Below are 13,099 nucleotides of genomic sequence, written 5' to 3'. Positions count from 1 at the left end.
TGCGTTTCCAAAGGTGAAAATTGTACAGGAAATGCATTGAAGGGGTTGGTGAGACTATGTTAATGAAGCTGTGGGCACAGCTCTTTAAATCCCCAGCATCTGCCTTTTTAAGCAGCCTCTCTAGCGTGGCCCTATTCATTAAATTCGCACACACTCGGAGTTGGATACCTACCCTGCCAGTACTGTAGAGCTTTATATATAATATACCATCACCCTCATGCTGCTATATGCTGGATCACCAAATGCATGCTTTCCTCCACTGTTTTATTGTTTACTCAGAGCTTGGCTATGGCTGGCATATTCTGCATCCACTTGTCAGTTTGAAAGCTGAGTGTCAAGGAGTTGGCAAAGTCATTGGAGAAAACTTAGTTGTGAAAGGCAAAGTGTTGCACGTAAAAAAGATGAAATGGTACGTAAGGGATTGCAGTGTACTGTAGAGCAGAGAGGAGAGAGAGTGCAATTCGAATATCCTGCCACTGTAGAGTCATATTGATACTGTATATCACCATTGATCCTGAGAAACATTAGATCCTTATTCCTAATCTTGTTCACGTTGGGACTGGGAGCTATCCTCTGATCTGGTTTTCATCATATCTGTAAGACCATGTTGCATGTAGTGGCTCTATTTCATCCCCTCACACCCTAACTACAGGTGTTCCCCAGGTTTGATGTCTTAGTCCACTCTTGTTTTCCCTATATACACATACTGTGCAATGAGCTCACTGATTCAATCATGTGGCTTCTTTTACCACTGCTATGCTGCAGACACTTTACTGCTGCTACTGCTATGCTGATGGCACTATACTGCTGCTACTGCTGCTATGCTGATGACACTTTACTTCTCTTTTCCTCCATCCGTGTCCCAGGTCTCACAGAAGATATCAGACTGCCTTTCTGACATCTCTTCCTGGGTGGAAATCCATCAACTAGAACTAAATCTATGTTTGACCAGGTTTTCATCATCTTTACAGCTGTCAATCTAATCCTGTAGCATGTTCTGTTTCATCACCTAACAACCTCACTAGAGGAGTTCTCCAGGGTTCAACTCTTGGTCCACTCTTATTTCTCTTATGAATCACTATCAATGATCAGATCATATCAGATTGCTTTTTTTATCACTAATGACAGACAATGGTACTTTTCTTTTCCATGGAAGATATTGGATTGCCTTTCTGATATCCCTTCTTGGACTGATAAACTGAATCTTAACAAAACAGGCCTCTTAATCGCCTTCACAACAATCACCAGATCTTTTAGATTTCCTTTCCACATCATCATTAGAAAATAAAGTTTACTGAATACAGAAATTGCTGAAATTCTCATACAATGTAAAATAGCATTGCTGATCTTCTCCCGGATGAAACCTGTTTTGATCCTGAGCTCAGATTACCATCTGAGTTGCATTTAGCATGTTCTCCTCTGGGTTTCCTCTGGGTTCTCTGGTTTCCTCCCACCTACCAATAACATGCAAATAGGTGGTTTGGCTACTCTAATTGGCCCCAGGTGGGAATGAGTGTGCAAATGGTGCCCTGTGGTGGACTCCCATCCAGGGTGAATTACCACATCCCTGACCAGGATAAAGCATTTACTGAAGATGGATGAATGAATGAATGAATGAATGATCTTCTCCTTTTCTCCTCAGAGATGATGCAGGGAGCTGACATTGTTCTGAACACACAGGGTTGTAACATGAATAAGCAGCAGCAGCAGCAGGAACATTGGCAATGAAATCAATTAACTTCAGCACCTCCTTTGAAAGGGAAAAAGAAACACACACATACACACACACACACACACACACACACACACACACACTAACGTGAAACACCAAGGTGCCAGGGAGATGGCTCTGAGCCAAGAAAAGGAGGAGGATGAGTGTGAGGAAGGGAGGGCAAGGGAGCTCTCACATGAGCTCTCGACAAAAGTGATTTATCTGACCAGAGAGGCAATTTAACACATCTCCGCTGATTTGCGAATGTTCTCGCCTCTGTGTCCACCGCCATCAATACGCATGTCAGTGAGAGGCTCTAAATAACAGCGGGCCGCTTATTACACTGCTAAACTCGATCGAATCGGGGAAGAGCTGAGAGGGGGAGGCGCTGGTTGACCCATGTCTTCCTAAATGAGCACGTTGGTGTAAATATCGAGGCCCTGCAGTGGATTATTCTAGTTTGGTCATTATTCTGTGGAAAGGTGTCTGACTTTTCTTACCCAAACTAAGACCTATTTTGCCCTTGATCACATTCTGTGTGTGTTTGTGGGTAGAAGTTCTAGGTGAATAGCCAAATCAGGGCTGCAAAGTTAAACATATTTTAATTTCAATCACAAATTTTGTCTTCCTTAATTAATTAAACATAATTGAGTGTGTCAAAGTTAGCTATTAGCTAATTGGAAAGCATTATTGAGTATCAGGTTTTCATGACTCTGGTGCACTACCTCCCTATTTATATGATTGACCTTTGTTTGGTTACAGATTTTATGGTGGTGTTTTTATTTATTTATAATCATTTTTTTTTTTGGGTCCCTGGTTTGATTCTGAGCTTGAGGAGCATCGACTATCAGTGTGTCGCTTCATATTTTCTCTTTGTGTCTGTGTGGGTTTGCTCTGGGTTCTCTGGTTTCCTCCCATGTGAATGTGTGTGTTCATGATGCCCTTTTGTGCACTGGTATCCCATCCAGGGTGTATTTCCACCTCACACCCATTGTTCCCAGGATAGGCTCCAGATCCACTGTGACTCTGGCCAGGATAACACAAAAATTTTAAAGAAAGTAGGTTTATAATACAATGTAAACAAAAAGGCTATTATCTATTTAAATTAACAGAGATGACAAAAATTATTTAAATACTGAGCAAATTAACTGTGACTTTCATTTAGGCTTTATGCTTAAGCTTGGTGAACACACATATGGGCCTCTGTGAAGGTGTGAATGGCATTAGGTGTGTGTGTGTGTGTGTGTGTGTGTGTGTGTGTGTGTGTGTGTGCAAGAGAGAGAGAGCAAGAGAGAAAGAATGAGCTAGATGTGTTTAGGAACACAAAGACAGCACAGTCGTTTTCCTTCTTCCTGTCTTGCCTACGCTTTTTAGCAGCTGTAATAATTACAGTCTCGGCTTTCACGACATTTTCTCACTCCTCCTCTATTCCTGTACTCTTTTTTTTTTTTTTTGTTTCTCTCCCTCTCACACTCCCTTTCTCGGCAGTCTGTCACCGCACTGTTCTCGGTTTACCAGAGTCGTGAGAGGGAAGAATTGTCACTCGGGGTCTCCCGTCTCTGCTGTGTGAGGTGTGCTGTAGGATGTTCACTTGGATGTTACCAAAGAGGAATCCATAGAAATCACTTTAAGGGTGTTTTCGCACTTATTTTTCCAGACCTTGTGTTGAGAGGTCTGCATATTTCTCAGAGGCCTAAAGCTGTTTTCTAATTACAAAGCACTCTGGTTCACTTGAAAATTAGTCTGGGGTTTGCTTCAAGTGGGGTTTTCATTACATGAAAGCGATCTGTTCCTGGTGTCAGGTGTCTCATAACGTGATTGGATGAAATTGTGCTACTTCTGGTTTCTGGTTTCAGAAAGGAAAGGAAATGCATGTTGTGGACAAATTTATCAAATGCTTCTTATTATGAGCTTACTGAGATTACTGTAATTCAAATATAAGACCCTGTTTTAGATTCTTTTACTCATTTCAAGCCTTACATTTTCTTATTCTATTGTCAGATAACTTAGCTTCGTTTAAGAAAAAAATACTTAATTAGAAAAATTATCTGCCAATAGAACAAGACTATAACAAACTTGAAATTTGTAAATAGAATGTCTATAAATAGGGTTAATAATCATAATAGGTTTAATAATTAATATATTTGGTTTATTGTATTCATATAATAGGAAAAACTAGACAAATCTGACTATAGTCAAGATATTTTCACTTCCTATAATATATAAAAATATAATAATTTTTTGCGGTGTGTACCATTTGTGCAAAAATTGTGCATAGGTGAGATGACATAAAATTGTGAAATCTATCTATGATTTGAAAAGAATTAAAAAAAAAAAACCCTGAGATAATGATGCCTTGGGTGCAAATTCCAGTATTCAAGTGTGAAAATAATGAGTTTCTAATGAATTCATATCCAGTTCCTCCTTCAGTGAAAATCTGTCAAAGCTAAACTTGTGCATGTGCGTGTGTGTGTGTGTGTGTGTGTGTGTGTTTTATGCATGTGAGTGTGTGTTATCTGTGATGTGATAAGCTGATGAATGTTTGGGAGTAATTTGTGCCGAGGACATTAATCCCTGCAGTTCACTTATGGTCGAGAGACACAGAGGGGCTTATAAAGAGAGAAAGGAAGACAGAGACAGACAGACAGAGAGAGCGGACAGAGCACGGACAATGGAGCAAATTTCATTTTTCAATTTCTGCCTCTGTGAGTGAGTGAGTGTGCAAGCGTGCTGCCAATAACAGAATGTGTGTTACCTTGGCAACTAATCCTATTTACTGGGTATTGGATCCATTATTCAGGCATTAAGTGGCAAAGCTAAATAGATGTCATCTCCATGTTTCAGGGACACTGCAGCATCAGGCCAGTATTAAAAGACTTACAGCATGCTTTATTAGATGATGCAAATGTTAAATTTGCAGGTGAATTAAACGGGAAACTTGAAAATTCTCACCAAGAAGCGTAATGCATTTGAAAGTGATGAAAATAGGAAGCATCTTTTCTACCTCTAGCCTGAATGATTTAACACGTCCTTGGGACATAATGAGTTTTGCATTTTGAACATAAATGACATTAGATCAATAGCAGTATTTAGCATAATGTGCAAATGTATGTAAATCTCACACCTGTTCTCAGATTTTCATATTCTAGCATATCTGGGCATATTTGTATACCTGCGAGTGCGAGATTTATATATTTATTTATGTAAGCGGGTAATTGACACTGTGAGAGAAGGAGTATAATGCATTTCAGTCTTCCACGATAGCAGGCGGATTGTCAGCCTCCTTTAGCGAGCGTGTTTGTGGGTTTGGATGACACCCAATGGAAGGTTAGTTGTCAGCTCGTAGCAGGGCTTTCTACACTCAGCTGTGTTTGGTGCAGTGCCGTGTGTGTGCATGCTGAGAACGCTCAGTAAGAAAGTAGGAGAAGAAAGCTTACAGTTTGACACAAACCTCTATTGCTCGCTTTCCGTCTCTCCTTACTTCTTTAGCTGAAACTGGAACTGTGTCAAATACAGTATCATAGCAGTATAACTAGTGTTTGGATAAAAAAAAAAAGTTCTGTTTCAACAATGCTTTACTGGCACAATTGTTAGATTATATTACTGACAAAGCAAATATCACAGATCATCTGCTGCTGGGGGCGGCCCCATATGGACTGCCTGAAGAACTGTTTGGATTGCTGGGGATGGCGCCACCTGGGGGCTGTGGAGATGGCTTGGGGATCACATATTGGGAGCTGTACTGTAATGGCTTGGGACTGTGATTGCTGTAGTGGCTTTGGGGCTGCGGTTGCCACGAGCAGCTTCGTACTCAGGACTCCATCAGTGGACAGTGGATAGATTTTAACCAGCCGGACTTCTTGCAAAAACTGTGAAGAATTTATTGGTTGCACAATTGCACTATTTGTCCATATAGTACACAATAATAGAAGGGATTTATTTATAATCGCACTATCCATCGCACCCAGATGAGGATGGGTTCCCTTTTGAGTCTGGTTCCTCTCAAGGTTTCTTCCTCATATCATCTCGGGGAGTTTTTCCTTGCCACCGTTGCCACTGGCTTGCTCATTAGGGATAAATTCACAGTGATAAATTCAAATATTTACAATATATTTTTGTGAATCCATTTATTTCTGTAAAGCTGCTTTGTGACCATGTTCATTGTTAAAAGCGCTATACAAAACTGAATTGAATTGAATTGAATCTGAAGGTCAATAACAGATAAATATGAGAAGCAGGGACAGCTGGTATAAATGGACTAGCAGGGTTAAGTCGAACCTCCCTGTTTTTTCAAAGACGAAAAGCGATTAATATAAAGTTTCACTTTTGGCATCCACATCAGATTATATGTCTGTATGTCTTAAAATGGACTATTTTTGACTTTTTTGGAACTAAGCACAATTGCAACACCAACGGGTGTAAGAAAAATTCAGAATGGTACGAAGAAGCGAAGCGGGGGTTGATTTCCTTCTAGCCCAGACTGTAGACTCATGCAGCCGATCAGTGACAGCAATGTTCAGTGAGTGATACGCCGCTTAGATTTGATCTCCATTTGCTAGACATTTTCCAGACACATACTCTATGTGTAACATGTCATCAGCAGTGATTGAGAAGGCACATGTGAAATAGTGCATGTGTAATGAGCACAAATGAGGTGGATTATTTTCTCGATCATCCTCATGATGATTTTTTTCCTCATGATGTCTTTGGATGAGAAACTAAAATAGATAAGCACACATTGTCCAATCAAAGTACAAATTACACAAAAGGACAGAACTGTAAATTTAGTGCATATTGGTTTAAATGAAAGGGTTACAGCTTTTCTGTGTACCGTGTCTGGTATTCAAGGAAAGGCGGCATGAAGCCAGTGGAGCACTGCAGATTTAAAACACTTTAAAATAATTAGAAATCAGGAAAAATCTGCCTATCTGCCTTTTGGTGTAGGTCGTAGTTTGATGCACATAATTCTTATTACAAGACCCCATGATATAATGTGTTGCTTATTGCCCTAATAGTTGTGTTGTTGCGCTTTTAATAGATATTCCATTTTGGTCCAATAAAAAGTTATTGATCGTAAACAGCAAGTAGCAAATGATAGCAAAGAGTAGCAGATGAAAATAGCCATCTGAAAAAAGTCCTAAGATGAGGACAGGATGACACAAATTTTCCTGCTGGGTGAATGATTCACTTTTCCCCTCCAGTATTTATGGGAGTTTATCTGTGTCCGTGCACTTCTCAAATTTAAGTGTGATGCTGCGTATTTTCTGGTAGAATGTGTTTCTTTGTGTTAGGAAGTATTTCACTCAGCTGACAGTAAGTGCATAGCCAGTCCTCTCTGGACAGCCAGGTCTGTGTGTGGTGACCTGTTTCTCTTTCCAGGATGTACTTACTGAGTCTGTACATCAGGGCAATTCTAAGTTTCCTGAAGTGAGGTATGTAGCTGTTTTCATGTGTATGCAGGTTTTAGGGCAGTGTAACACTCAATTCTATTTTATTTGTTTAGAGATTCTAACAGTCACAAAGCAGCTTTACAGAAATCCGGATATAACATTTTCATTTAAATTTATCACTGAAGTGTGTCTTTCTAGTAGTTCATAATTTGGTGTTGGTTAATATTAGTAGCTTAATGTCCAGTTGTTATTAGATAGTGTTTATAATAATATCAGAATTGAGCTTCAGAACCAGCAGGTATAAGTACCCGAGTTTATGTCTATTCCTGGTTTTCAGGTTTTCTTCCTCTCTCTCTCTCTCTCTCTCTCTCTCTCTCACTCGCCCCATTGCCCTTCGTTAAGGACTTTTAGACGGTCTCTGTCTGTTGTTCAGATGTCATGGACAGCAGCCAGGGTTGATTTAAAATGAGGTCACTTTGCTATAAAAGGTGGCAGTGATATATGGGAGAATATGAACGAGGCCAAATATGCAATTGACATTTTATAAGAATGAACTTGAAATAAATATCACCTGATGGGAAAAAAAAAATACCACCCGATTTAAAATAAAACACCTTTGGGGATTATAACCTGTGTGGACTTCAGAAATAAAAGCATGCACTATAAACTGATGTAATTTTGACATAATTGGACAAATTATTCTCCACATGACTTCATATTTCAAAAATAATTAAGGAACAAGGATGCTCAGTGGGTTATGAAAGCCACCATTTAACTCAGGAAGTGAAGGGCTATCATTATCGTGAACTTAGTGACTTGGAAAAGATGCATGGAAGTGTTACAACATAATTCATGTACAATAGGAGGTGAATATGAGTCATCTCAAATAACTAATAACCCCCACACCCTGGGAGCCATTGTGTGTGCAGATGAGATTTCCCATCTTGATAATCTGATATTCACTGATATTTACTGCTAACATTTTTTAATATTAGAAGAGAGATTACATTTAATCTAAAGTGCCATGTGGTAGAACCAAAGCAACAGATGTTGTAGTTAAAATTTGAGCTACAATAACACTGGAACCTGGTGCCTATGTACATGAAGCCCTGCCCAACCATGGTGGACAGCATGGTCAATTCATGTTAGTTAGGTAACTAGCTAATCTTCCAACTGCTAAATGGACTCAACCTTTTACGTAAATATAAAATCAACAGAACATTCTATAAAACATTTACAAAACCACATCCTTTAAAATATACACAGCCACACAGCTCCATTACATAATATCTACAGAATTATTTACAGGCAGAACACTAAGAAACACAATGTTAACTGTGATTTTTTTTTTATGATTTAGCACAGCTCAGTCAATTAGCACCAAGACCTTGCCTAGCTTGTGTAGCTTCATTACCAGAGTTACCTTAATTAGTTTGCTATCTTGCAGTTAACTCACTCACGCACTGCAAATTGTTTAGTTAGCCTGCTTAGTTAGTGTTGTTGCCAAATTTAGTTAACCTAGCTAGCAGCTTTCACCAGACACCCTGTTGGCACTAAAATATAATATTGACACTAATATTAATAGTCTGCATTCCACATAATCATAATCATAATCACCACATACAGTAAGCACATATTTCGATTTATAGTCCTACATCAGCAGTCTTCCTCACAGTCAGCCATAAACTCTGTAAAATTTCTACCTGCTACTGAAATTAATAGTAAAAATTTAATGGGGATAATCAACATGGAAATGGGCATGGGGACTGGGATCCCATGGGAATGGGTGTGGGGACTGGGATCCCATGGGAATGGACATGGGGACTGGGATCCGATGGGAATGGGCGTGGGGACTGGGATCCCATGGGAATGGGTGTGGGGACTGGGATCACATGGGAATGGGAGTGGGGACTGCGATCGCATGGGAACGGGAGTTATTTACTCTCATGCAAGCAGGAGAAGGTGGTCAAATATGAAGCTTATGAAAAGTAGAAAAGCCACTTGGGTGCACGTTGGGCACCTTGCAGCATCTGGTGTAATTAAGCAATATCGCACATGCAAAAGTGCGGTTATACTGAAAATCGGCACAGCTGTGATTTGGCCGTAGGCTCAAGGCCACAGGCTGAGTGCCATAGCTAATCACAGGTATGCCGATATTCAGTATAACCACACAATTGCAAGTGTGATATTGCTTTTATACAACAATTATATAAACAAGAAATTAATATAGAGTAAGTGACATTTCAGACACAATATAACCAAATGTTTTGTTTATTTTTGCGCCGCTAGCCAGAGAAGCCATACTCACTTTATAGCATGTTGGGTAGCTGGCTAGCTCACATTGATTTGTACTTTCCCATTAAAGGTGTTTCCAGTGAAACTGACTTCCCTTCTTCCTTTTCATCTTCATCTGACAAGCTTTCAAGAGTCAAAAGCCATATCTGCTGATGATGTTGCTAACTTGGTTTTGAACTATCGCTAGAATTGGACTTTTATGCCATGAACACAGAAATGAGTGGAGTGATACAAACAGTGAAATGTCCCAGTGTGGTTGTACTAAATATAAGCACTCTTGGAATGCTGCTTGTCCAATCAAATTAGTGGAACAGAACTAACTGTTGTGTAAATTGGGATTAACTCATTCATTTATCTATACATCTTCAGTACTTGGTCTATCCTGGTCATGAATTACTTCTATCTGTATATTTTGGGGAACAGAACCAACTAACTGGGATTGGTCATACCTTCTGCTGGAGTGGGAAGTATTTGTTATAATTCATTTGTGAGATTGTGGATTGGGAATGAAAACACTCCTGCACACATCTAACCCATCTAAGTTGTGCCTTGTCACTTCTGGTGTAAAGTAAGCTTTAGGTTGTTAGTTAGCAAAAATGCCTTTGTTAACTTCTGGAGTTACAGGAGTTGCCTAGCCCAGTGAACTACCTTACAAGCACCGCTGGCTGCAGTTATTGGTCATTGCTTAAAACCTCTTAAGGTGGTTTACACAGAATCATTTATCTGGCTATCTGACAGAATTATTACGCAGTATCCATTATCATTCATTCATTCATACAGTCATTCATCTTCAGTAAGCATATTATGCTAGTTTATAACATTAATGATGAGCTTTCAAAAGGGTTTTCAATTTTTAGAAGCAGTTACAGGAGTATTTATTCATTCATTCATTCATTCATAGGTCATTAATTATTTTGTTGTTAAAAAACTATGGATTGTTGTCCACAGCAAAATTGTAGGCCACACTGGGCATGTAATACTGGCTTTATTCATATTTGCCTTTCTGGGTACTAAAGATGGGGCTGGAGTTAATGGCCCAAGAGGCGTATCTATAACAAGACTGACTACATGAATGTGTAAACACAACCATAAGTCTTAATTTGGCTTTAACACTCACTTCAACAGTTACTTCTGTATAAGCTATAAAAGTCAGCAGGTAAAATATGAACTTGACTGAAGTGAATAGTTATTGCCTTTCTTTTGAGATTGAGCATATTTGTGGAGTTGCTGTGTTTTCTAAGCTTGCATGCCCGTGTGTCTGTGTGTGTGTGTGTATGCACTTTAGGAGAGCCATCAGAAAAGGATGACTGGTAAGAGTCAGACAAGCAACGTGACCAACAAGAATGACCCACGTTCCCTCAACTCCAGAGTCTTTATCGGCAACCTCAACACAGCCATCGTTAAGAAGGCCGACATCGAGGTCATCTTTGCCAAGTACGGCAAGATCGTGGGCTGCTCCGTGCACAAGGGCTACGCCTTCGTCCAGTACATGAGCGAGAGGAATGCCCGGGCTGCTGTCGCCGGCGAGAATGCCCGGATCATAGCAGGACAACCGCTGGGTGAGTGTGTCTGTCATGTGTGTATCAACTCCGCCAGGTGCTTTATTCTGATAACTCTTTTAGAGATTTCTCACAGCCTGCAGCTTACTTTTGATGCAGCCCACGTTTGATTATGATTATGTTGTTTCTTATACTTTTACTATTGGGTTGTTTGCTACAAAAGAGAAAAAAGTGGTGCTTTTTTCTGATGAGGACCTGAAAAAAGAGGAGTGATGCTGAGTTATCTGTCACTGCAGGAAGCTTTAGGGAGTATTGTGGTGACAGCTTTGGAAAGTGTCTTGTATTTGAAAACTGCATTGAGAGAACTGCTAGTCTAATTTGCCATGCTAGACTCGGAGTCCCTCATGTCCATCTGTGCAACATGGCCTCTATCTGCGGCATATTCAGAGTCAAAATACAGCAATGAATAAACAGGGAAAGGAAGTGTTCTTTTTTGCATGGCAGTTGAATAAGTTGAATTTCTGGGCTTCCTGTTTTTGTAGACCTGTTGCTTCCAGAACAACATTTATAACATGAACTTACTGAATTAAAACACAAATGAGAATACAGAGATACAACATCATGTAGTAGCCATATACACTCACCATCCACTTTATTAGAGCACTGCACATTCACGGAATTATGCAATCAGCCAGTCACGTGGCAGGTCAAACCTTAAAAACAGAAGACCACCTTGGGTTCCACTTCTGTCCTTCTACCAAGGACAGAAATCTAAGATTAGAGTTGGCACAGGCTTGTGTTGTGCACGTTGAGATGCTTTTCTCCTCACCACAGATGTAAGGCGTGGTTATTTGAGTTACTGTAGACTTCCTGTCAGATCGAAACAGTTGGCCATTCTGAAATTCTCAAACCAGCCCGTCCGAGACCAACAACCATGCCACGATCAAAGTCACTGAGATCACAGATTTTCCCTCATTGTGCTGTTTGATGTGAACATTAACTGAAGCTCTTGATTTGTATCTGCATGATTTTATGCATTGTAGTGCTGCCATGTGATCGGCTGATTGGATAATTACATGAATTAGTTGATTAATGTACATGATATCCTTGCATATTTGTCATTTTTGCATGTTGCCATTTTGTGACCCACGGTTAGTAAAAGGATGGCACTAATTAAATTTGTGCCGTCCTATTACTAGCACTAGTGCTTCCTATTACTTGGTATCACAGTAGTATAGCACACCCTAGTAATAACGAAGAAGCAAGTCCGAATCTGAATAGTGGTTAACTGACCCTATGTCCACACTAACAAGTGACAAAGCAGTAACATTTATTTTCTCTGTATGTGTGCACAGTTGTGATTTCAGCAAATGCTGCAAGGAATTTTTTCAAATTTCAGCAAATTTTTGAGTTTTTCTCCATACAATGCAAATAAGATATGGCATGGTAAAGCAACAAATCCAAATGATTGGCTTGAATAATTCCTCTGACCAGTCTTATGGCATGTGTGGTCCGACATTTCTTCAGTTCCCCACTCATAACTTTAGTTCCTACCTACAATTTAATGTTTAATAAACCAAAAGGTAAAATATAACTGTGGTTTTTCATCAGCCCAAACATTTCTGTAGCTTTACTACTGCTCTTTGGTTTGTTGTGCATCTCCAAAAATGAGCTGACAGAAACCCAGAATATTTGGCATGTTTATTCACTTCCTACAGTCAGGTCGATTCAGGGTCAAATCACTTTCTCACTGCAATCGAACCATGGTAGAGTTCACTTGGAACTAGACCGAGAACACCTCACTCTTGGTTGTTTTAGTCCACACCCAACTGTGATTGCTCTGTTCTCACCAACCCAAATGAACCATACAAAGGAGGTAAACACTGTAGGGTTTGATTCAAACAGACTAAACACTGCATATATGTATCTGAAACCCTTAGTGACATAATATCTACAGAACAACAAAACAGCTCTTTTTTTTTTAAACTGAATTCTGTCACTACTATTTGCTTTGTAAACATGTTTACTCTTCACTGTCCATGGCAGACTGTCAGTGACTATCTATTTGAACAAATATCTGCTTTTTTTTTTTTTTTTTTTACCCTAGCTGCTCTGTCTTTCATAGAAGAAGGTTATAGCTTTGACCTTGAGAGAGGTGTGCTGTTTAAAAAAAGAGCGGGTAGTTTAGCATTTATCTGCTGTCC

At 39.7% G+C, this 13,099-nt stretch overlaps 1 protein-coding gene across 3 annotated transcripts in view; it reads left to right on the top strand.

Moving 5' to 3' along the window:
• The window catches only part of LOC113545483 (RNA-binding Raly-like protein), a 170,649-nt gene that overhangs the window by 77,951 nt on the left and 79,599 nt on the right, over window positions 1-13,099 (top strand). For all 3 annotated transcript variants that reach the window (XM_034307628.2, XM_026944859.3, XM_026944860.3), the window contains exon 2: window positions 10,682-10,955. In XM_034307628.2, coding sequence (XP_034163519.1) covers window positions 10,682-10,955 — 274 coding nt within the window. The remainder of the gene's footprint in view (window positions 1-10,681; window positions 10,956-13,099) is intronic.

The sequence above is a fragment of the Pangasianodon hypophthalmus genome, chromosome 1, assembly GCF_027358585.1.
Source record: "Pangasianodon hypophthalmus isolate fPanHyp1 chromosome 1, fPanHyp1.pri, whole genome shotgun sequence".
In the NCBI taxonomy this organism is placed as follows: Eukaryota; Metazoa; Chordata; class Actinopteri; order Siluriformes; family Pangasiidae; genus Pangasianodon; species Pangasianodon hypophthalmus.
Note: the sequence above shows the minus strand (reverse complement) of the source record. Positions and strands in the feature narration are given on the sequence as shown.